Source organism: Bufo bufo, chromosome 3 (assembly GCF_905171765.1).
Source record: "Bufo bufo chromosome 3, aBufBuf1.1, whole genome shotgun sequence".
NCBI classification, from domain to species: domain Eukaryota; kingdom Metazoa; phylum Chordata; class Amphibia; order Anura; family Bufonidae; genus Bufo; species Bufo bufo.
In genome coordinates, this window is record NC_053391.1 from 14,706,988 (window position 1) to 14,730,767 (window position 23,780).

Consider the following 23,780-nt stretch of genomic DNA (forward strand, 5'->3'; position numbering starts at 1 on the left):
ATTCTAGCATAGGATCGATCATCTACCGAAACAACTCCATCTACCCTGTTCTGAGTTCTGGGGCCGCTTACCCCAGCAGTGCACATGGCGAAAATTGTCTGCATTGCTGGGGTAAGCTGCCCTAGAATTCGGAACAGGCAGGACACAGCTGCATGAGTGAGCGGGCACAGTGGGCCCCCCCAGGAGCAGGGGGCCCCGGCACTTGCCCGGGTTTGCCGGGTGGTGGCGCCGGCCCTGGGCATGACAGTACCCCCCCTTCTATGGGTGACCTCCGGACACCCCGGACCAACCTTATCCGGATGGGACCTATGAAAAGCCCTCACCAGTCGGCTGGCGTTGACCTCCGACGCCGGAACCCACATCTTCTCCTCAGGACCGTATCCCCTCCAGTGAACCAGGTACTGGAGGGAACCCCGCAGAACTCTCGAGTCGAGAATCCTGGAGATCTCGAACTCCAAGTTTCCCTCGACCAGAACAGGAGCAGGAGGCAATGGCGATGGTACCACCGGTTTAACATATTTTTTTTAGTAAAGACTTGTGGAAGACATCGTGGATCCTCCAAGTCTGCGGCAGATCAAGTCGAAATGCCACAGGATTGATCACAGCAGAAATCTTATATGGACCAACAAATCTTGGACCCAGTTTCCAAGATGATATTCTCAACTTGATATTCCTAGTAAACAACCACACCAAATCACCCACACACAGGTCCGGACCAGTCACACGTCTCCTGTCAGCCATTCGTTTATACCTCTCTCCCATCCTCTCCAAATTCCCTTGAATCCTCCGCCAGATAGAGGATAAAGCAGAAGAGAATCTCTCCTCCTCTGGCATCCCGGAGGAACCAGACCCAGAAAAGGTACCAAACTGAGGATGGAAACCGTATGCGCCAAAAAATGGCGACTTACCCGTGGACTCCTGCCTACGGTTATTCAATGCAAATTCTGCTAAGGGCAAGAATGAGGACCAGTCCTCCTGATTCTCAGCCACAAAACACCTCAAGTAGGTCTCCAGGTTTTGATTGGTACGCTCCGTCTGACCATTCGACTGTGGATGAAAAGCCGACGAAAAAGAAAGTTGAATGCCAAGTCGAGAGCAGAACGCCCTCCAAAACCTGGAGACAAACTGCGTGCCCCTATCAGAGACAATATCCGAAGGAATACCGTGCAATTTAACAATATTATCCACAAAAATCTGCGCAAGAGTCTTAGCGTTAGGCAGACTTGTTAGTGGTATAAAATGAGCCATTTTACTGAAACGATCGACTACCACCAAAATCACTGTTCTCCCGGAGGAACTCGGTAGGTCTGTAATAAAGTCCATGGACAAATGTGTCCAAGGACGAGATGGAATAGACAATGGAAGAAGTGAACCAGGCGGTCGAGTATGAGCAACCTTAGACCGAGCGCAGGTTTCACAAGCTGTCACGTAATTCTCAATACTCTTACGCAAACCTGGCCACCAGAACCTCCGGGACACCAGATCACAGGTGCACTTACCACCAGGATGTCCAGCGAGAACAGTATCGTGATGTTCCTTGAACACCTTGTATCGTAGGCCCTCAAGAACAAACAACCTCCCTGGGGGACACGAACCAGGAGCCCCCTCCTGAGATCCCAACACCTTCATCTCTAATTCAGGGTACAGAGCGGAGACCACCACTCCATCCGCCAAAATCGGCGCTGGATCTTCTGAATCACCTCCCCCAGGGAAGCTGCGAGACAAGGCATCTGCCTTGACGTTCTTGACCCCTGGGCGAAAGGTAACCACGAAATTGAACCTGGTAAAAAACAATGACCATCTGGCCTGTCTAGGGTTCAGACGCTTGGCAGATTGCAGGTAAGCCAAATTCTTATGGTCTGTATACACAGTAACAGGGTGAGAAGCCCCCTCTAACCAGTGACGCCATTCTTCAAAGGCCAACTTGATCGCCAACAACTCCCTATCTCCAACATCATAATTCCTCTCGGCGACCGAGAGCTTCCTGGAGAAGAAGGCACACGGGACCCACATGCCAGGAGAAGGACCCTGCGAAAGCACCGCCCCAACCCCCACCTCTGATGCATCAACCTCGACCACGAACGGCTGAGACACATCCGGCTGCACCAGAATGGGAGCAGACGCAAAACGCTCCTTAATAGCCGAAAAGGCCTGCAATGCCTCATCCGACCAGACAGAGACATCGGTGCCCTTCTTGGTCATATCAGTAAGAGGTTTGACTAGCGTGGAATAATTCAAAAAAATTTTTCTATAATAATTCGTAAACCCCAAAAATCGCATCAAAGCTTTCTGATTCTCTGGTCGGTCCCACTCCAGAACCGCCCGGACCTTTTCGGGGTCCATACGAAAACCAGAATCAGAAAGCATGTATCCCAAAAATGGAAGCTCTTGCACCGCAAACAAACATTTCTCCAATTTGGCGTATAATTTATTCTCCCGAAGGATCGTCAAAACCTGTCTCACATGATCCTGATGGGTCTTCAGATCAGGAGAATAAATTAAAATGTCATCAAGGTAGACTACTACGAACCTCCCCACCAAATGATGAAAAATATCATTGACGAATCGCTGAAATACCGCTGGCGCATTCGTCAACCCAAAAGGCATTACCAGGTTCTCAAAATGACCCTTGTGCGTATTGAAAGCCGTTTTCCACTCATCCCCCTCGTTGATCCTGATCAGATTGTATGCTCCTCTCAAATCCAACTTGGAGAACACCTTGGCTCCAACAATCTGATCAAAAAGATCAGAGATCAAAGGCAGGGGATATGGATCCCGGACTGTAATACTATTCAGCTCCCGGAAATCCAAACACGGTCTCAGTGATCCATCTTTCTTCTTCACGAAGAACAAACCTACAGCCACTGGAGACTTAGATGGTCTAATATGACCCTTTGCCAAACTCTCGGCGACATACTTTCGCATGACCTCTCTCTCGGGTTGAGAGAGGTTGTAGATCCGAGACTTAGGCAACTTAGCCCCCGGAATGAGATTCACAGGACAATCATAGTCACGATGAGGGGGCAATTCCTGAGCCGCACCCTCCGCAAACACATCCGAAAAATCTGAGAGATACTGAGGCAAGGCCGTAACGGACACTTCAGAAATAGATGTGACAAGACAATTATCCGAACAAAACTTGCTCCAACCAATGATTTGTCTTGCCTGCCAATTGGGTTATGTTTAGACAACCATGGCAACCCCAAAACTATTGGAGCTGGCAAATCCTTCATGACGAAACAGGAAATGATCTCAGCATGTGAATCACCCACCCTTAAATGAATATCATGAACATCATGAGTAAGGCTCCCTTGAGAAAGAGGGGAAGAATCAATGGCAAAAACACGAATCTCATTCTCTAACGTGCAAATACTTAGTCCCAAACCCTCAAGAAACAGAAAGTCAATTAAATTTACCCCAGCACCACAATCAAGAAAAACATCAACAAACACATTTCGAGACTCTAGCGCCACCATAGCTGAAAGGAGAAAACGGGAACTGCAGGGAACTTGCATACCAGTCTGCTCTACCACACCATTCATACTACCAAGTGTGAAGGAGGTTTTTTTTTCTTTTTCTTTTTTCTTTATCACTCTCCCCTGTGGTTCAACATACGGACAAGAAAAAACAAAATGACCCCTCTTTCCACAAAAGAAACATAAATTGTGCGCTTTACGAAAGTCTCTACTATCCGAATGGAAAGATATCTGACCTAACTGCATGGGTTCCTCTCCTAGGCCAGAATAACAAGCAATATCTCCCTGGGCAGCTGGTGGAACAAAACCACACGCGGGAGGAATCCCCTGCACAGAGGGACCCATACACCTCTCTCTGATACGTCTATCCAAACGTATCGCCAAAGACATTGCATTTTCCAAAGTGTAAGGAAATTATGTCTATATCCACACACGTTCACATATATATGTAATAATTCAGCCTTATATGCTTGTATTAAATATGCAGAGTTCTTCTTTAAAGGAAATATTTTATACTCTTATGACAGCAAGTCTAGTAACAAAAGCTAAACAGGAAATAGAGGTCGGTAGCTTAAAACCGCATGGCTAGAAAGAGATATGCAGGCTTTAGCAAACAGATAGATTTTACATTGATACGGGTTATGTATATAAGCATTTTATATCTTGACGTTCACCTCTGGTTTAGATTAGTGAAGGACATTTTTTATCAGGTATATGTTGGTACAAAATAAACGAAGATAATTCCGCGAAATATCTGAACAAAGCTAAAGTCAACAAAGATTATGGTTAGATATCTTAATTCCAAGAATTATAAATGCATCACATATGTATCTTGTTTCTAGGAAATTATCATGACTTTTTTACTAAGGTTGTATAGAGGTGAGATTAATAAATTCGTTACCTGATTGGATTAAGCTTAGGGGAGGTATATGATAATCTTGTGGTTTGCATCTATAAATTGTCCACGATGTCTAATAAAGTGACAACCATTTTAAACCTATCAACGTGTATTGGTCTTTAGTGGTTGCCCGGCCGGAGATTCACCCACAGACAAACCAGGGGCCCTTTCAATTGGTAGCAGAGGATGGTTCACTGACTATCCAGGTGAGTAAATAATTTCTGCCACTATTTATGTTGGTTGGAATGTTTCTCTCCTGGATACGGTGAATGTCTGATGTATACTGGATGGCAGGTTAGTTTAGTGTTCATAGGACTGTGGGACAGACACGAGGCAGCACTCAGTGTTCTGCGTATCCTGATAGGAGCGGCGTCTCCTATAGGCACAGTGGTTGGCAGGGGATGTTGTTCCAGGAACATACATCATATTGATGGCAGGGAATTTTTCGAATGCAGAACTAGTCTCTTCGAACGTTGGCAGGGATTTTTCAAATGGGATTAGTCTCTCATTTGACGGTTTATTGAGTTAAAGGATAACTCTGGAAATATGTGAAACAAGGTACCCGGAATATATGTATAAGGAAAAGGAATACATATGGAAAAAAAAAAAGGGGTGAGGGAAACGCATACATCTGAATGCAGATGTTGGTTTCTAACTCACTAGGATTGTCTGTGGAGTGAATTGTTTATTAAACATAACTGTACAGTTAAAACTTGGAAAGTGACATTGAATACTGCAGTCTATTAAGTTCGTAAATGGTGTTGCCCATATAAGATATTTTTACACGTGTTATAAGAATATTGTGCTAGTGGAAAATCTGATTGTGCTGACTTAATTGATTCTCAACATAACAATACTAACACAATTACTTCCTGCTATTTGCTGCTATTTCCGCTTCATTGTTTGCTGCTTGAAAATATATGTATAGAGTTCATTGTCGATTTCATTATACATTATGGGTAACGACGTGGGAAAGGATCTGGATGGTGAGCCAGAGACCAGACCCACACCGCTACATTTTGTATCAGGCACCTGTGGGATTAGTGTAACTGATCCATTTTGGGTAAATATCTGTGACCGCAGTCAGCAACTGCGTATTACGCAGATCAGCGATGTCGGTCCCCGCAATGAAAGTGACTGGGAAGAGGTTAAAAAAATGGTGGGGCTGCACCCAAAATATAACTATCCCGTTGGTGCCTGGGATGAAGATTATATGAAAACATGTTTTAAAAAATGGGAGAAGGCATTAAAAGAATATAGAAAGAGATTTCCACCAACCCATCACATATACCTAAAACAAAATAGAGAGACAATTAGTAGAAAGGAAGAAGTCCCATGGTCAGAAATTCTGCCCGCCTTGCCAGAAAAGCCACCGGCATATGATGTGACGGTATTAGAACCACAAAAGGCAATACTCCCAGCTGTCTCTACAGAAAGCATGCTACAAGTCCCTTATGATAAGGTCCCCTGTCCAGAACAAGCAACCGCACCGGAATTATTATTATTTTCTGGTGAGAAACAAAAGAGAACCGGACTGTACCCAGATTTGGGGGATAGAGATTCCCTTTTGAGTACTGCAGTTATAGTGGCAGCAGCACTTATGGAGCAAGCAGATGTAACTCCACAAGTCAAACAGGCTAAGGAAAAAAGAATTGAATATAGAGAAAGCATGGGCAGTTATGTACAGGAGCTGATTCAACTGAGGGATAAACTAAGGAGAGACATAGTCTACATTAAACAACTTCCCCTTCAGGATGTCTTTCCCGTCATATATGATCAAGAGGACCCAGATGATACAGACCTTCCTAGTGAGGAACAGATAGATGAATTAAAGGGCATTTTGGGAGGAGAGTGTGGCAGAACCAGAGCTGCAACTAACAAAAAAAACCAGCTGCTGACCGAGATAGGAAAACTAAGACAGGAGTACTGGAGGGTGAAGAAGGACTGGGAAACCAGGGCTCAGGAAGAGTACGATAGGAGGACAACAGGAATTGAAACACAGATAGAAGCGGACAGTTTAGAACAGGGAATTCCCCTGGCAACCTCCAGTCCTAGAATACCTGGAATAATCCAACCCCTAGCAGATGAATTTTCCAAACTCACTCTAATACCTGAGGAAGGGGATAAGGAAGGGGATAGGGAAGGCACACAACTGCGGCTTCCCATGATTACTGTGGGTAGCACTGAAGTCCATATCCCTCTTCCTTTAGGATTAATGAAGGAACTGAAAGATATGTGCCCCAATCCAAAAAAGGACCCTAGAGCAGCAGCTATGTTTCTGCAGAAATATACCGCAGGGAGCCATTTAACTTTGGAGGATATTCAGATAATACTTTCAGCCATAGACCCAGACACTGGCTCTCAAATTGATCCAGGAAAGGTAATGAAGGCATCAGAAAAAGAAGTTAGGGATGCAGGAGACAGAGATAGCCCCAAGGTTTGGAAGAAGTTTTGGGATAAGATAGGAGTAGAATGGATGAAAAGATACAAAGGGGATTCAGGTTTACACACAATGCAAAATACAAAACAAGAGCCGAAAGAGGATTTTTATAGTTTCTGTAAGAGACTGTTGGATCTCTACAGTAGTACAGGAATGAATTCACCTGAATTGTTCAAGACTACATGTATGACAAATGGGGACCCTAAGACGACACAGCTAATAAAATTAGTCAATAACGAATGGCTTACTCAAACAGTGACAGAATTTATGGATGACATAGCAAAACGCTCGGCTTCTGGTGTTTTCAATCAAAAGGGAGGAGTATTTCCATTGTTAGTGCAGCAGGACATACAACAGGAGTCTATATTGTCAGGTGGGGAAAGCAATTACATGATGATGTCAAGTTTCCCCCGGGGAAGGAATAATAGAAGAGGTCCGAGAAGTAGGGGCCAGGCAGATTACCTGGGAAGAGTAGAAAGAAATCAGAGACAGGGCTGTTTCATTTGTGGGAGTCTAGGTCACTGGAGGCGAGAATGTCCAAAGGTAAGAGATGAAGATAGGAGAGAATACAGAGGGAGAGGCGCCTCTGACTACCGAGGGGGGCCCAGACAACAGGAAAGACAGCAAGATATGACAAGAAGACAATCCCAGGGAGATCGTATTAACATACACTGGCCAGCAAAGGATGGGGGGAGTAGACAACCCAATTTGCAATCAGACTTACAGAGGTGGTCTGAGCATGAACAGTACCCGTCCCCACGGGGGAACAATTACTACTAGGGGTGCCCAGAACAAGTCCCATCCTTCATTATGCATTTTGTTCCAACTGATTGGCAAGTCTTACCACAAGTACTACTGCAAATTGATGGTATTAAAGTTAAGTTATTGCTTGACACCGGAGCAACGACTTCAAGTGTAAACAAAATAGACTTCATTAATGATAAATGCACCGAAGGAAGTTCTATGGGTATAAATGGGACGACAGTGATACATAAGGTGACAGCACCGCTCCCGGTTTGTACTCTTACGGGGGAACTAGTGACGCACATGTCTTTTGCAGTCCTACTAGAGTGCCCCGTTTGCCTATTAGGAAGGGATTTAATGGCAGCATTACAGATTTCATTGGTCTTTGACAAAAAGGGCAGACTGACAGCAACCTCAATGAAATGTGACCTGACAAACCCAAAGAGACATGACATGAATGGGTTCTTTTTAAGCATACCAATGTCCCTGGAAAATCATCCAATTTGGGCAAAATGTAAAGACTCGGCAGGGAGGATTAACTGTGAGCCCTACCGGCCCTGTTTGAAGGAGGGGGTTATGCCAACCTTTCAAAAACAATACCCATTGAGTGAGGAAAAGTTAGAGGGTATAAAGCCACAAATTGAGAAATACTTGCAGATGGGAATTCTTAGGAAAATTGTCAGTCCCTGGAATTCCCCGATAAATCCCGTAAAAAAGGCTAATGGCACATGGCGGCTGGTACAGGATCTAAGGAAGGTAAACAAGGCAATTATCCCACTTCCCCCCTTGGTGGCGGATCTTACAGCTGTGTTCGGGGCCATTCCTGCGGGATCCAGATATTACACTGTAGTTGACCTCAGTAATGCGTTCTTTTCCATACCAGTGGCTTGGGATGCACAAAATCTTTTTGCTTTTCAGTGGGCTGATAATGGTCAGGTGACGTGGACCCGTCTCCCTCAAGGTTTTGGGGATAGCCCAGCAGCCTTTTCTATTGTATTAAAGGCTACATTGGAAGATTGGGAACCAAAGAGGGGATCCACCTTAATACAGTACACAGACGACCTTTTACTCTCCAATTCGGAGTTAGAAGCCTGCGAAATAGATTCAGGGAGTTTATTAGACCACTTGGCAAGCAAAGGACACCTGGCCTCGAAGAAGAAATTCCAATATGCAAGTACCCAGGTAGAGTATCTGGGGTGCATAATAGAGGCAGGAGAGAGAAAGATCTCACCCGCTAGAGTCAAGGCAGTGACCTCCCTAAGCAGGCCGAGGGACAAAGCTACAATGCTGTCCCTTTTAGGGTCAATAGTGTATTGTAGGCAGTGGATTCCCGATTGCTCCCATTGGGATTCAATCCTAAGAAAAACTACACTCACAGAAGCACCAAAGGTAGTGGAGTGGACAGAGGACAGAGTAGAAGCCTTTGAGAGATTGATTCGGTCCCTGACCCAAGCCCCAGACTTGGCCCTGGCAGATTATGGAAAGCCATTCCAATTATACTGCGTGGTATCTGGAGAAACCTATGCAGCGGTTTTGACACAGACACATGGGGGGAGAAACAGGCCAGTTTCATACTTATCGAAAAAATTACCTCCTGTAGTTCTTGGAATGCCTCACTGTCTCCAAGCATTAGCAGCCGCGGCTATGTCAGTGAAGGATGCTACTAAGATAGTCCATGGAAATACAATGGAACTTTTCACCACTCATACAGTCTTGTCCCTCCTTCAAAACATGACCACACAACACATGACAGCTCAGAGACTGTCCGGATATGAGACCATATTACTCAGTACGGCAAACCTGTTGATAAAGACATGTCCAGACACCTCACCAGTGATAAGATTGTTGCATACACTTTTGAGACTTAAGCGTGAAGGTTCTGACGAACAAGTAGACCCAATAACTGAACACAGATGTGATGAAATAATCTTGTCATGCACAACACCTAGGGAGGATTTAAAGGACACACCACAGACTGGCAGTATAGATGTTTTTGTGGATGGATCATGCACAAGACCAGATGACAGGACATACCAAACAGGTTACGCAGTAGTCATGCTCCCAAATCAAGTGATAGAAGCTGAACCAATTGTCACAACTTCAGCACAACAAGCTGAGTTGGTAGCGCTCACAAGAGCCTGTGAAATATTCGCAGGACACAAAGTGAATATTTATACTGATAGTAGCTATGCATTTGGAACAGTGCATGATTATGCAGTAATATGGAAAAATAGGGGGTATATCTCAGCGGACGGGAAGAAGGTAGCAAATCAGAAATACATAGATCACTTGCTACATGCAATTCAATTACCAGAAGCCATAAGTGTGATAAAAGTGAAAGGACACTCTGCAAAAGGAGATTATCAAGCTATGGGAAACAACCTAGCAGACAGAGCAGCAAAAATGGCAGCCAAGAGAGACACGAGAAGGGAAAGTAAGTTATTATTCATGACAGACTTTGAAAGTGAAAACTGGGAGTCAGTAGTATATCAACTTCAGAAACAGTCCACCAGTGAGGACATCAAGTACTGGAAATCTCAGGGACTGCAGACGACAGGTACAGGTATGTGGACAAAAGATCGGATATTGGGGGTTCCTACTGCATCAGCACCACTTCTAATATCTTATCTTCATGGTCCAGGACATTTAGGAAAACAGTACATCTCAGAACATTACAAGTCACTGTTCTGTACACACCAATTGCAGAGATTGATAGACGATCTGGTCGACTCATGCATGACTTGTGCACAGAATAATGTTCAAGGGAAAGCACACGGAAGACATGGGAATTTACCACCACCTACAGGCCCTCTGCAAGATTTGCAGATAGATTACACACACATGCCAAAGCAACCCGGGAATATAAGATATCTGCTTGTCATAGTCTGTAGGTTCTCTGGATGGTGTGTAGCCATACCTACTTCAGGAGAAACAGCTGGTGTGACAGCTAGGGCATTGATAAATCAATGGATTTCGCTGTATGGACTCCCTCGGGTAATTCATTCAGATCAGGGACCTGCTTTCCAATCCAAACTAATACAAGAACTGACAAAGATTTTGGGTTTCCAGTGGAAACTCAACATAGTCTACCATCCCCAAAGCGCTGGAGTAGTAGAAAGAATGAACAGAACCATTAAGGATAGGTTAAAAAAGGCTACTTCAGGAACATTGAAAGATTGGCTGAAATTTCTACCCGCCATTCTCTACCAAATAAGAACGACACCAAATAAACAAACAGGGTTGTCGCCTTATGAAGTGTTATTCGGTCGACCCCCTAATACCCGTGAAGAATCGGATACTGACAGTAACATTTTTGCCTTACAGGAACAGTACGTGAAACACTTGGTAGGTATACTCTCGGAAAATTATGATAAGGTTGCTGTCACCTTTCCTCCTCTTTCCACAGATCCAACTCATCCGTTCTTGCCCGGAGACAAAGTTCTGGTGAAACAACTAGCTGCCCGCCACAAGACTGGTCCAATTTACCAAGGTCCATTTGAGGTTCTAAGAGTGGCTCGAACGGCTGTCCTTACTGACCAGAGTCCACAGTGGATACACGCCAGCCGGCTCAAGAAGACGCCAGAAGGAGTCCTCAAGAAATTCCCCGGACAAACATGAGTCTTCCGGACAAGATGCCTACAAAAGAAATGGCTTTGATCATACCCCCGAGCCTGCAAAGTAGATATGAGCGATGGCTAAGAGGCTATCCAAAACCACTTAGTCCAAAGGATCCAAAGACTATGCTGGACTTGTATGAGGAAGAATTTATGTTCAGGGAGTATACCAATGAACTAGAAACTGATGACTTAAAAGATCAGAACTTTCCTGAACCGTTTAGTAAGCAGATGATTCAGAGAATGAAACTGTCAGATGGTGGGAGACAATGGATAAACCCTTTCTTCTTCCGAAGGGTACTGACATGGGGTGACAGGAGCAGGGTTGTCAAGGAAAAACCCCCTAAAAGAGAACTCCCCAGGCCACCCCAGTCTCCTTGTTCTACAACATCTTTTCTTGAAGAAACAGAGGAAAAAGAAACTCATACTGTTGATATAGACACTGAAGCAAAAACAAGTCGCAGGATCGGGATTATTAAGTGTCCATTACCCCTGTTGAACTTTTTGGCAATTATATGTACCCTCGCAATTCTTTATAGTCTAGTAGTGATAACTGTGAAAGTAGTTATGACAGACACACCGATACAAGTGAATGAAACCTTACATGAGAGAACAAAAAGATCTATATCTATATTTAATAGGCCCAATTACAAAAAAGAGAAAATCACCTGTTGTACTAAAAGAGGAAATAAATTGTCACAATCAATGTTAGATAGAGTTATAGGTTGGCATGAGCAGAAGAAAGAAGGGGTATGTAAACTAGACGCTATAATCCTAATTATCAGGGCGTCCCCAAAGAATAGTTCCCTATGTCTATCACCCAATCCAAGTGACAAAGCCACTAGGAGGAAAATACAGGAATTAAAGGGACAAGGAACTCAGAAGAGAAGTCTCCTCTCCGAGACAACCTTCAAAATAGATAACGTAGAATCATTAAACTGGCCAGACCCAAGTAATGTGCCACATCATTTCCTGCTAATGCATGAATTTGGTAAACAACAGTCAGAGGGAAAAGGAAACTGTTGGGTTTGTTCACACATGCATTCAGGGGAACACATTTATCCAATGCTAGCAAAACCTGTGCGCCTTCTTTCCCTGATCGACATAACAGATCTAGAGACAGTACAAATCACAACAACTAACAAACCATTCTTAATACAAGGGTATTCCGAGTCTCCAAACTTTTGTTTTTTAAATGGTCATTATTATTCTAGGGATGTGAAATATTTTGCTAATGCTAAATTCTGTGCAAATACAGACGTTAACTTCACACTGTTGGACATAGAAAGCTATATTACAAATCAAACAGTAGACATAAAAGGGCTCAATACAGTCGCCATTGCCGATGCCGATGAAAGAATAGAAAGAATGTTTCAGTACAATCTTACAGAATGTCCATCCTATAAGCCCCAGGTCAATCAAGGCCCATTAACTTCTTGGTTGAAGCAAATAAACAAAACGGACATTAAGTATGGAAGTACTGACCCTATTAACATAGTTCAATGGATGTGTTTAATGGGGCTAAGAAGTGGGCAAAATACCTTCAGTGATATTCCAGCACCTCGTCTACCAAAGGGCTGGATAGTGTGTTGTGGGTTATGGTGCCATACTACAATCCCTTTTCCTAAAGATACTAGTTCAAGAGGTTGGTGCACTATGGTCCAACTCTTCCCATACATGAGTGCTCAATCAGGAAAAGAAGTACGGATGGGACCAGCCCATGGGGTGCTCATGTTCCATAACACACACAGGAAAAAGAGGGCACTGACGAGCACATGGGAAAAGTTTTACATGAGCATCTTAGGTCCAACAGGAACTGCAATGGCCCTAGTAAGAGTAGATGCCTTCCAGGAATTAGTCGAGAACTGGGTTAATATCACCACAAAAGACCTGGGGATGATAAATGAGGAAATGAGAAAAATAAGGATGGAACAGGAAGTGATTAGGCAGAGACAGGAGAGACTAATGATGGCAGTCACTGGACTGTGTGATCAAACAGAAAACAAACAAATCTGTTGCATTTATTTCTCTAACTTCACCAAAGAGACAAGGGACATTGAGGTACCAGATTACTATGATATAATCAACAGTCATCAAGAGGAAAGGGAAAGATTACAAGGGGAATTACATAATATGCCTGGGTCATGGAACCCTTTTGACTTGATAGGAGATTGGACAGGAGGTATCTTCTCCGGAATTTTCAACTTTTTCAGAAAAGCAGGCATTGTTATTTTAATGACTTTGGTATTTTTACTCCTTATATATTGTCTAATAAAGTTCACAATATGGGGAGTGGGAAAAACCTCTCAATTGATAAAGCATAAGAAACCACCAGAAGAATCAGGTGAATATGTCACCCTTAAAAAGGGAAGTACCCTGAGAAAGATACCGAGAATTGGTGTGTGGTATAAGGAGTGATCACATGGAATGGGAATTCCATATGATCAAAGAGGGGATTGTAAGGAAATTATGTCTATATCCACACACGTTCACATATATATGTAATAATTCAGCCTTATATGCTTGTATTAAATATGCAGAGTTCTTCTTTAAAGGAAATATTTTATACTCTTATGACAGCAAGTCTAGTAACAAAAGCTAAACAGGAAATAGAGGTCGGTAGCTTAAAACCGCATGGCTAGAAAGAGATATGCAGGCTTTAGCAAACAGATAGATTTTACATTGATACGGGTTATGTATATAAGCATTTTATATCTTGACGTTCACCTCTGGTTTAGATTAGTGAAGGACATTTTTTATCAGGTATATGTTGGTACAAAATAAACGAAGATAATTCCGCGAAATATCTGAACAAAGCTAAAGTCAACAAAGATTATGGTTAGATATCTTAATTCCAAGAATTATAAATGCATCACATATGTATCTTGTTTCTAGGAAATTATCATGACTTTTTTACTAAGGTTGTATAGAGGTGAGATTAATAAATTCGTTACCTGATTGGATTAAGCTTAGGGGAGGTATATGATAATCTTGTGGTTTGCATCTATAAATTGTCCACGATGTCTAATAAAGTGACAACCATTTTAAACCTATCAACGTGTATTGGTCTTTAGTGGTTGCCCGGCCGGAGATTCACCCACAGACAAACCAGGGGCCCTTTCACAAAGTATCTGGGTATTCATGAAAAGCCAGAGCATCCTTCAACCTTTCAGATAACCCCTGACAAAACTGGCTACGTAACGCGGGGTCGTTCCACCCTGACTCAGTAGCCCACCTCCTAAACTCTGTGCAGTAAACCTCAGCAGTATGTTTACCCTGTAGTAAGTTACGTAATTTTGACTCTGCCATCGAAACTCGATCTGGGTCATCGTAAATCAATCCCAGGGCTTTAAAAAATTCCTCCACCGACCGGAGAGCCAGAGAACCGGGCGGCAGGGAAAAAGCCCAGGATTGCGCGTCCCCTTTCAGCAAAGACATGACGACACCCACCCTCTGATCCTCATTACCTGATGAAAATGGGCACAATCGAAAGTACAACTTACATGATTCCTTGAAACTGAAAAAATCATCCGCACCCCCTGCAAATTTCTCCGGAAGAGCGACTTTAGGCTCCCCAACAATTTGACCTGTACCTGAAGCCAACACCCTCTGACACTGTGTGACCGTACTACGTAGATCCGCAACCTCCAGGGACAAATCCTGCATGCGGTCAACCAGTGCATCAATTGACGCCATCACATAAACACTGAGAAATGGCGGTCACAGTATGGCGGATTATAATGTCACGGCGGACGTGCACAGTTAAACAAATAACACACCAACCAGGCTCTGTCACGGTGGACGTACACTTAGTACAAACAATAACACACCAACCAGGCTCTGGACGAGAGACAGGGTCACCTCCTAGCTTATCCCTGACCTCTTTCCCTGCATTGCTCAGCCCACAGCAGACCTTAAAGGTAGGTGTGCTAGTGTCCTCCAGCCTGGGCTAACAAAACCCTGAACTCCCTAAGATGGTGAAGTGGGGAGATAGGAGCAGTCTGCTCGCACAGAACCTGGATGGAATAGAAGACACAAACAACCGAACTAGAAATGACACTTATCTCAGAGAGCAGGAACTGACAGCCAACCTTCCCTCCAAGCTTCCCAGACCAGAATGAACTGTATAATCCACTCAGGACACTGGGCAGTGTGCTATTTAAACTAAAGACCCCACCCAGTGCACCTGATGAGAGGCGGATCCAGCACGGCTCCAAAACAACATTAAACTCGTGCTGCTATCCTGGCTGACCTCCGCACATCGTCAAAGTGGGGCATGACAGTACCCCCCCTTCTACGGGTGACCTCAGGACACCCTGGACCAACCTTATCCGGATGGGACCTATGAAAGGCCCTCACCAGTCGGCTGGCGTTGACATCAGATGCCGGAACCCACATCCTCTCCTCAGGACCGTATCCCCTCCAGTGCACCAGGTACTGGAGGGAGCCCCGAAGAACTCTCGAGTCGAGAATCTTGGAGATCTCGAACTCCAAGTTTCCCTCGACTAGAACAGGAGGAGGAGGCAATGGCGATGGTACCACCGGTTTAACATACTTTTTTAGCAAAGACCTGTGAAAGACATCATGGATCCTCCAAGTCTGCGGAAGATCCAGCCGAAACGCCACCGGATTGATCACCGCAGAAATCTTATACGGACCCACAAATCTTGGACCCAGCTTCCAAGATGGCACTCTCAACTTGATATTCTTAGTGGACAACCACACCAGATCACCCACACACAGGTCCGGACCAGTCACACGTCTCCTGTCAGCCATTCGTTTATACCTCTCACCCATCTTCTCCAAATTCCCTTGAATCCTCCGCCAGATAGAGGACAAGGCAGAAGAGAATCTCTCCTCCTCTGGCATCCCAGAGGAACCAGACCCAGAGAAGGTACCAAACTGGGGATGGAAACCGTATGCGCCCAAAAATGGCGACTTACCCGTGGACTCCTGCCTACGGTTATTCAACGCAAATTCTGCTAAGGACAAGAATGAGGACCAGTCCTCCTGATTCTCAGCCACAAAGCACCTCAAGTAGGTCTCCAGGTTTTGATTGGTACGCTCCGTCTGACCATTCGACTGTGGATGAAAAGCCGACGAGAAAGAAAGTTGAATGCCAAGCCGAGAGCAGAACGCCCTCCAAAACCTGGAGACAAACTGCGTGCCCCTATCAGAGACCACATCCGAAGGAATACCGTGCAATTTCACAATATTATCCACAAAGATTTGCGCAAGAGTCTTAGCGTTAGGCAGACTCGTAAGTGGTATAAAGTGAGCCATTTTACTGAAACGGTCGACTACCACCAGGTGTGAGGGGAGTTTTTTTTTCTTTTTTCTTTTTCTCTTCTACCTGTGGTTTAACATAAGGACAAGAAAAAATAAAATGACCCTTCTTCCCACAATAGAAACATAGATTGTGCACTTTTCGAAAGTTTCTACTATCAGAATGGCCAGTAATCTGACCTAGCTGCATGGGTTCCTCTCCTACCCCAGAGTAACAAGCAATATCACCCTGGGCAGCTGGTGAAACAAAACCGCACGCGGGAGGAATCCCCTGCACAGAGGGACCCTTACACCTTTCTCTGATACGTCTATCCAAACGTATAGCCAAAGACATCGCATTCTCCAAAGTATCTGGGTAATCATGAAAAGCCAGGGCATCTTTCAACCTTTCAGATAACCCCTGACAAAACTGACTACGTAACGCGGGGTCGTTCCACCTCGACTCAGTAGCCCACCTCCTAAACTCAGTGCAATAAACCTCAGCAGTATGTTTACCCTGTAGTAAGTTACGTAATCTCGACTCCGCCATCGAAACTCGATCTGGGTCATCGTAAATCAATCCCAGGGCTTCAAGAAATTCCTCCACCGACCGGAGGGCCGGAGAACCGGGCGGCAGAGAAAAAGCCCAGGATTGCGCGTCCCCTTTAAGCAAAGAACTGATGATACCCACCCTCTGATCTTCATTACCTGAAGAAAATGGGCACAATCTAAAGTACAACTTACATGACTCTTTGAAGCGGAAAAAATCATCAGTACCCTCTGCAAATTTCTCAGGAAGAGCGACTTTAGGCTCCCCAACAATTTGACCTGTACCTGCTGCCAGCACCCTCTGACACTGTGTGACCGAACTACGCAGATCCGCAACCTCTAGGGATAAACCCTGCATGCGGTCAACCAGTGCATCAATTGACGCCATCACAAAAAGCGCTGAGCAATGGCCGTCACAGTATGGTGGATTATAATGTCAGGGCGGACGTACACTTAGTACAAACAATAACACACCAACCAGGCTCTGGACGAGAGACAGGGTCACCTCCTAGCTTATCCCTGACCTCTTTCCCTGCACTGCTCAGCCCACAGCAGACCTTAAAGGTAGGTGTGCTAGTGTCCTCCAGCCTGGGCTAACAAAACCCTGAACTCCCTAAGATGGTGAAGTGGGGAGATAGGAGCAGTCTGCTCGCACAGAACCTGGATGGAATAGAAGACACAAACAACCGAACTAGAAATGACACTTATCTCAGAGAGCAGGAACTGACAGCCAACCTTCCCTCCAAGCTTCCCAGACCAGAATGAACTGTATAATCCACTCAGGACACTGGGCAGTGTGCTATTTAAACTAAAGACCCCACCCAGTGCACCTGATGAGAGGCGGATCCAGCACGGCTCCAAAACAACATTAAACTCGTGCTGCTATCCTGGCTGACCTCCGCACATCGTCAAAGTGGGGCATGACAGGCTCTGGACGAGAGGCAGGGGAAGGGTCACCTCCTAATTTATCCCTGACCTCTTTCCCTGCAATGCTCAGCCCACAGACAAACCTTGATAGTAGATTTGCTGTGTCCACCAGCCTATACTAACAGAACCCTGAACTCCCTGAGATTGTGAAGTGGGGAGAAAGGAGCTGCCAGCTCGCACAGAACCTGGATGGGTAAGATGACATAAACAACCAAACAAGAAAAGACACTTATCTGCTGAGAGCAGGAACAAACAGCCAACCTTCCTTCCAAACTTTCCAGACAATAATGAACAGTATAATCCGCTCAGGGCACTGAGCTGAGGAGCTATTTAAACTAATGACTCCACCCAGTGCACCTGATGAGGGGCGGATCCAGCACGACTCCAAAACAAACACTAAACTCGTGCTGCAATCCTGGCCGACCTCCGCACATCGTCAGAGTGGGGCATGACAACAAGCCATTCACAAAACGAGGTGTCCTATCAGTGGTAAACAGCTTATTTGATCCGCTGGGATTTGTAGCGCCCATCACCATACAAGGTAATTCTCTACTGAGACAGTTTTCTGAAACAGTCAAGGATTGGGATACCCCACTTCCCTTCGAGAAAGAGCAAAAATGGGAAGCCTGGAAGCGATCCTTGTGTGCCTTGGATGAGATCCACATCCCAAGATGCTATATTAAAACCTCACTTTCCTCTAGCATAAAGAAAGAACTCCACGTGTTCTCGGACGCCTCCACGGAGGCCATCGCAGCGGTTGCCTATCTGAAGGTGACAGAACCCAACAACCAAAATCACGTTGGATTCGTCTTTGGTAAGGCTAAGTTAGCCCCCAAGCCCGATCATACTATTCACAGACTGGAACTTGTGGGACTGTGTTGGCAGTGGAGATTGCGGATTTCATACAACAAGAACTGAGTGTCGACATAGCTGAAGTCCAGTATTACACCGACAGTAAGGTCGTTTAAGGTTACATCCACAATCAGACCAAGCGATTTTATGTGTACGTTAGTAACCGCATAGAGAGAATCAGGAGGTCCTCCAAACCTGAACAATGGCACTATGTATCATCCGAACTTAATCCAGCAGATCACGCCACTAGGCCTATGTCTATAGGTTCCTTTACTAACTCTACTTGGCTTACAGGTCCAGAGTTTCTGCTTGGAGAGGCGGACAAATGTGTACAGGAAGCTTTCAACATCCAGGATCCGGATAATGATCCATAAATCCGCGCTGAAGTTAGTGCATTAGTCACTGGAACAAAGCAAACCGCCAGCTTCGGTTGTCAGCGCTTTGAATGTTTCTCCAGTTGGATGAGACTCGTCAGAACTATTGCAAGGTTAGTGCACATTGCAAGATGTTATCATAATACTCACGAAGATAAAGATTGTCATGGTTGGCATGCCTGCCATAAACCCTTCTCTGCTGAGAACATTTCTCATAGTGAGTACCTCATAATACATCACGTCCAGCAGGAAAATTTCAACATAGAATGGAAGTGCTTGTACAACAAACAGCAGATTCCTTTAAAAAGTCCTCTTGGCAACTTAAATCCAGTTATCAACAGTTTTGGCTTGCTGAGAGTTGGTGGTCGTTTGAATCAAGCCCACCTGGGAATTACAGAACAAAATCCTCTCATCATCCCCTGCAAACATCATATCACCGTCTTGCTAATCCGACACTACCACAAAAGGGCCGAACACCAAGGCAGGCAAATTACTGAGGGCAAATTACGGTCTGCAGGCCTTTGGATTATAGGTATGAAAAAACGTGTGGCCCAAGTACTGCATCAATGTGAGCACTCTCGTAAAGCAAGAGGAAAACAACTACACCAACAAATGGCCGACTTGCCTGCGGATAGACTATGTACAGAGCCGCCTTTCAACTATGTTGGCCTAGTTGTCTTTGGGCCATGGATGGTGTCCGCACGCAGGACCCGCTGCGGTCACGCAAACAGTAAGCGTTAGGCTGTCCTATTTACTTGCATGAGTGTGCGAGCAGTTCACATAAAGGTAATAGAATCTATGGACACATGCAGCATTATTAATGCCTTAAGACAGTTCTTCGCAATCAGAGGACCAGTAAAAAAATGAGGTCTGACCAGGGAAGCAACTTCATCGGAGCCTGTAGAGAACTTAACATCGACACCAAGTCCATTCAAGATCAGTTGGCGGAAAAAGGTTGCACCTGGATTTTCAATCCTCCTCATAGTTCCCACATGCGGGGCTCCTGGGAGAGAATGATCGGCATCTCACGCAACATCTTAAATTCTATGTTGATGGATGTAAACTCGTCTAGACTCACACATGAGACTCTAGTCACCCTTCTCGCTGAAGTTTCGGCCATTATCAATTCAAGACCCCTTGTGCCAGTGTCTATGGATCCTGAAACACCAGCCATACTGACTCCGGCTATTCTACTTACCCAAAAAACTGAGAGTATGCTAATACCTAGTGGAGAATTTACTCATGCTAACATCTATAAAAAAACACTGGAAACGTGTACAATACCTAGCAGATTACTTCTGGAACAGGTGGCGAAAGAAGTACCTCAGTGTTCTTCAAGGAAGAAGAAAATGGCAACACCACAAACCAAACTTGAAGGAAGGAGACCTCGTATTGATGAAAGAGCAACAAACCGAAAGGATTGACTAGCCTATCGGACTAATTTCAAAGGTTTGCCCTAGCAAGGATGGCAAGGTCTGGAAGGTGGAGTTGAAGATCTTCAGGAAGTGCGAGCTTAAAACGTTCTCAAGACCAATTAACAAACTCATTTTAATATTACCCATCGAGAACGTCCCTGCTAGCTGAACATAACTGTATCTAACTTTGCAGATCTTCTCCATTCCGAGTTGGAAAACAGGACTAAACTATGTTTTGCATTCTAACATGTTCTTTTTACAGGTTGTTTTATATTTTATGGACATTCGTCGTAGTGAAATCCCCGAAGTGAATTTCAGACAGGGAGTGTGCTGTTCTTTCAAATTTAATTCATACACTATATTATTATCTCTTCTTTTCCTATGTTGTTTCAATGTATTGTTCTCTGCTGTCATCTGCTGGCCGGAATTCGTATGCTGCACGCCTTGTTCTTGTTATTAAAGTTTTTCTCTGCTGGGCGTGGTTTTAGCTGCCTTGGTCCTTGTCACTTCCTTCAGCCATTTTTTCAGTGCTGCATTCCTGTGTGACTGGAGACACACACCTTGGCTTGTGAAGGCATCAGTTTTTGACCAGCAGTCAGCCTCAAGAAAGACATCCACATGACAGCATCTACTCTGCTACTGCATTACTGTATTGCATCACCGTATGTCGCTGCCTTGGGTCAAATAAACCAACGTTTGATTGCATCCTCGTGTCTACGTCTGGGTCCATCTAACCTGAGCATCTGCAGGTCCGGTCTGCTCCACTGCTTGGATACGAAGGTAGGACAGTCACACAGTCATTATCAGTTACACCTTCATTCGCCTTCATGTGGGGACAGAACACATAGGACCTTTTGGTCTCATGATGTAATTATGCAGGTCCACAAGCCATAGTGATGTCCTGTGACAAGATAATTAGAAGTGAAGGCATGCCTCACAGTCAGATGCAGGAGTGTCTGAGACTGAATATGAGCCAAAAGACGCTGCATGTTAATGTGTGTAGCTAGCTAGCAGTGGAGGTGGTGGCACTATCCATAGAGGTGCACCATCTCAGGGCCTAGATAGGGCCAAGATGCAGCTAAGTACTGTAAACAAGTTGCGTTTGGAGCTGAGGGTTAAAAAAAAGCCATCTAGCCTGTACATTCTGATAGCAGCCAAGGACTTTAAAATTGTCAGTGACCAAGACCAACCAGCTTGCTCCATGAAAACAAAGCTGTGTGAGAGCTTGTGTGCAATACTGTGTTTCTTAAAGAAGGACATACCATGACTGAAAAGAGTGGGCGCAGTAGTTGTGAGGATGGAGTTACTGAAACCATTGTAAGCCAGAAGGAGAACGAGTTGGTGCCTGTTAGGGAGACAGTGTTCACACTGGGACAACACCCGGGACCCCCACCAATCAGCTGTTTGAAAAGGCATCAAAGCTCCTGTGAACACAGAAGCCTTCTAGCAGCTTACCAAGCACAGCACTGTACATTATATAGCGGCTGTGCTTCATATTGCACCCAGCCCCATTTTCTTGAATAGGGCTGAGTTGCTCCTAAGCCATGTGACACATGAATGTATCTTCACTCGGCCTAGGAAAAGCAGAGAAAACAGCTGGGAACAGCTGATTTGTGGAGGTCCTGCATGTTGGACCACCACACCGATCAACTGCAAGCAGTGTTTTTCTGTCCGGCATGGGAATGCAAAGCAAGACGGATCTGGCATGAAACACCATGTAAGTCAATGGTGCCGGATCTGTTTTCTCGGGCTCAAAAGAAAACAGATCCTACGCCCATTGACTCACAATGGTTTTAGTGCCGAATCCGTCATGGCTATTTTAGAGATATTACAACCGAATCTGTTCATAACAGATGCATCCGGTTGTATTATCCTAACGGAAGCATTTTTGCTGACCCCTGCCGGATCCAGCAAAAACTAAGATGTGAAAGTAGCCTTAGAGTTGTCTGTCTGGTCAACATTGGAGTCTGGTCTGAAGTCCTAATTAATGTTGGGGTCTAGTCTGGGTCTTGAATGGGGTATTGCTATCATGGGATCTGAAGTTCGGGGAAAAAAATAGACTTAACACGACTTAGGTGCAAAAAGAGTTTATTAAACTATAATAAAAGATATATACACAAAGATATACAAAGATAAAGTAAGTAATAGTCACCGAGAGCCTTCAAACAGATGGGCCAGCTCCACTTAAAACATCACCCAACATGGCACTTGGCCGACGCCCATATGATACAAAGAGAGGTGATGTTAGCAAGACATCTTACCCTGATGATTTCTTCAATGCTTTTCGCTATAAAGCTAAATGTTTTCTAGTCTCCTGGCCCCACTTAAATGTCAGTAATCATGCACAGTTTCCTCATACTGCAGAAATGCTACCAAGTATCAGACATCTCTAACCATTTACATTTGTTCAGAATTAAAGAGGAAGAACCAACTAAGACCTAGCTTTACAGGTGTAAATACATTTTAGGATTTGGGGTTTGAACTAATTTTGGGGTCTGTTCTTCACAGTATTTAGTGTTGACATACGATAGTATATGTCTGAGAGCATTCATGGTGGTTCAATATATTTCTAGGACAGAGCAGTCCACTCTGGGAATTGTATTTTTTAGTTACCACAACTCATGACACATTGTACAACTACAACACCCAGCATGTACTGACAGAATGCAAAGGTCAGAGCATGCTGGAAGATGTACTTGTAGGACCACAGGTAATAGACCACTGCTCTTATGAGACTGGAGGTGGATGTCAGACTACTAAATGTTGCAGCTTACCTGGGGTGGCTGATCATAGTCGTGCACAAATAGAGCAGAATTGCAGTGTAAATCATTGTTATTTTCTTGCCTATAAGATCCAAAAGAGAAAAATAAAAATGTTTTCTCTTGGTTGGATTGAACTATTGTGCGATGTGCTGCTTGCATGGTATCATTTGGTTGACTATGAAAGCTGCCATTCATCAAACATTCTTTCTTCAGCTATCAAGAACTAAAAGCCGGGTCTGATTTATTCTCCAAAATGATGGTCGAAAAAGAAAAAAAATGAAATTACTCACCCAACATTCTCCATATTGTTGAGATTCTCACAAGCAATCAATACAAAGACACGTTACGATTGGGAGAAGGTAGCGAGGCCGGTACAGATCCTGTACTAAGTGCTGCTTTGTAAAGTATCTTCATACATGAAAGTGGCCGTGGTTATATCCTGCTCACTCGACCCTTTCGCTGGA

General features: G+C 44.6%; 2 protein-coding genes across 2 annotated transcripts; both read left to right on the forward strand.

Annotated features, from left to right (window-relative positions):
- Positions 1-1,019: 1,019 nt before the first annotated feature.
- LOC120994384 lies at positions 1,020-13,756 on the forward strand. The gene is made up of 2 exons (XM_040422904.1): positions 1,020-1,024; positions 12,596-13,756. Exon 2 carries the CDS (start codon positions 12,679-12,681, stop codon positions 13,588-13,590), a length of 912 nt encoding a protein of 303 aa, XP_040278838.1. The 5' UTR covers positions 1,020-1,024; positions 12,596-12,678; the 3' UTR covers positions 13,591-13,756.
- Positions 4,467-23,449, forward strand: LOC120993531. The gene is made up of 5 exons (XM_040422012.1): positions 4,467-4,580; positions 10,965-12,087; positions 21,513-21,516; positions 23,263-23,301; positions 23,406-23,449. The coding sequence occupies exons 2-5, from the start codon at positions 11,173-11,175 to the stop codon at positions 23,447-23,449; spliced, it is 1,002 nt and encodes a 333-aa protein (XP_040277946.1). The 5' UTR covers positions 4,467-4,580; positions 10,965-11,172.
- The last annotated feature ends 331 nt before the right edge of the window (positions 23,450-23,780 follow it).

Bases quoted from the DNA above. Each gene is read 5' to 3' on its own strand.
- LOC120994384 (XM_040422904.1), top strand. From the start codon at position 12,679: ATGTGTTTAATGGGGCTAAGAAGTGGGCAAAATACCTTCAGTGATATT.
- LOC120993531 (XM_040422012.1), top strand. From the start codon at position 11,173: ATGAGTCTTCCGGACAAGATGCCTACAAAAGAAATGGCTTTGATCATA. The intron at 23,302-23,405 runs GTCAGACTACTA...CTTGCCTATAAG, and splicing joins TTATGAGACTGGAGGTGGAT to ATCCAAAAGAGAAAAATAAA.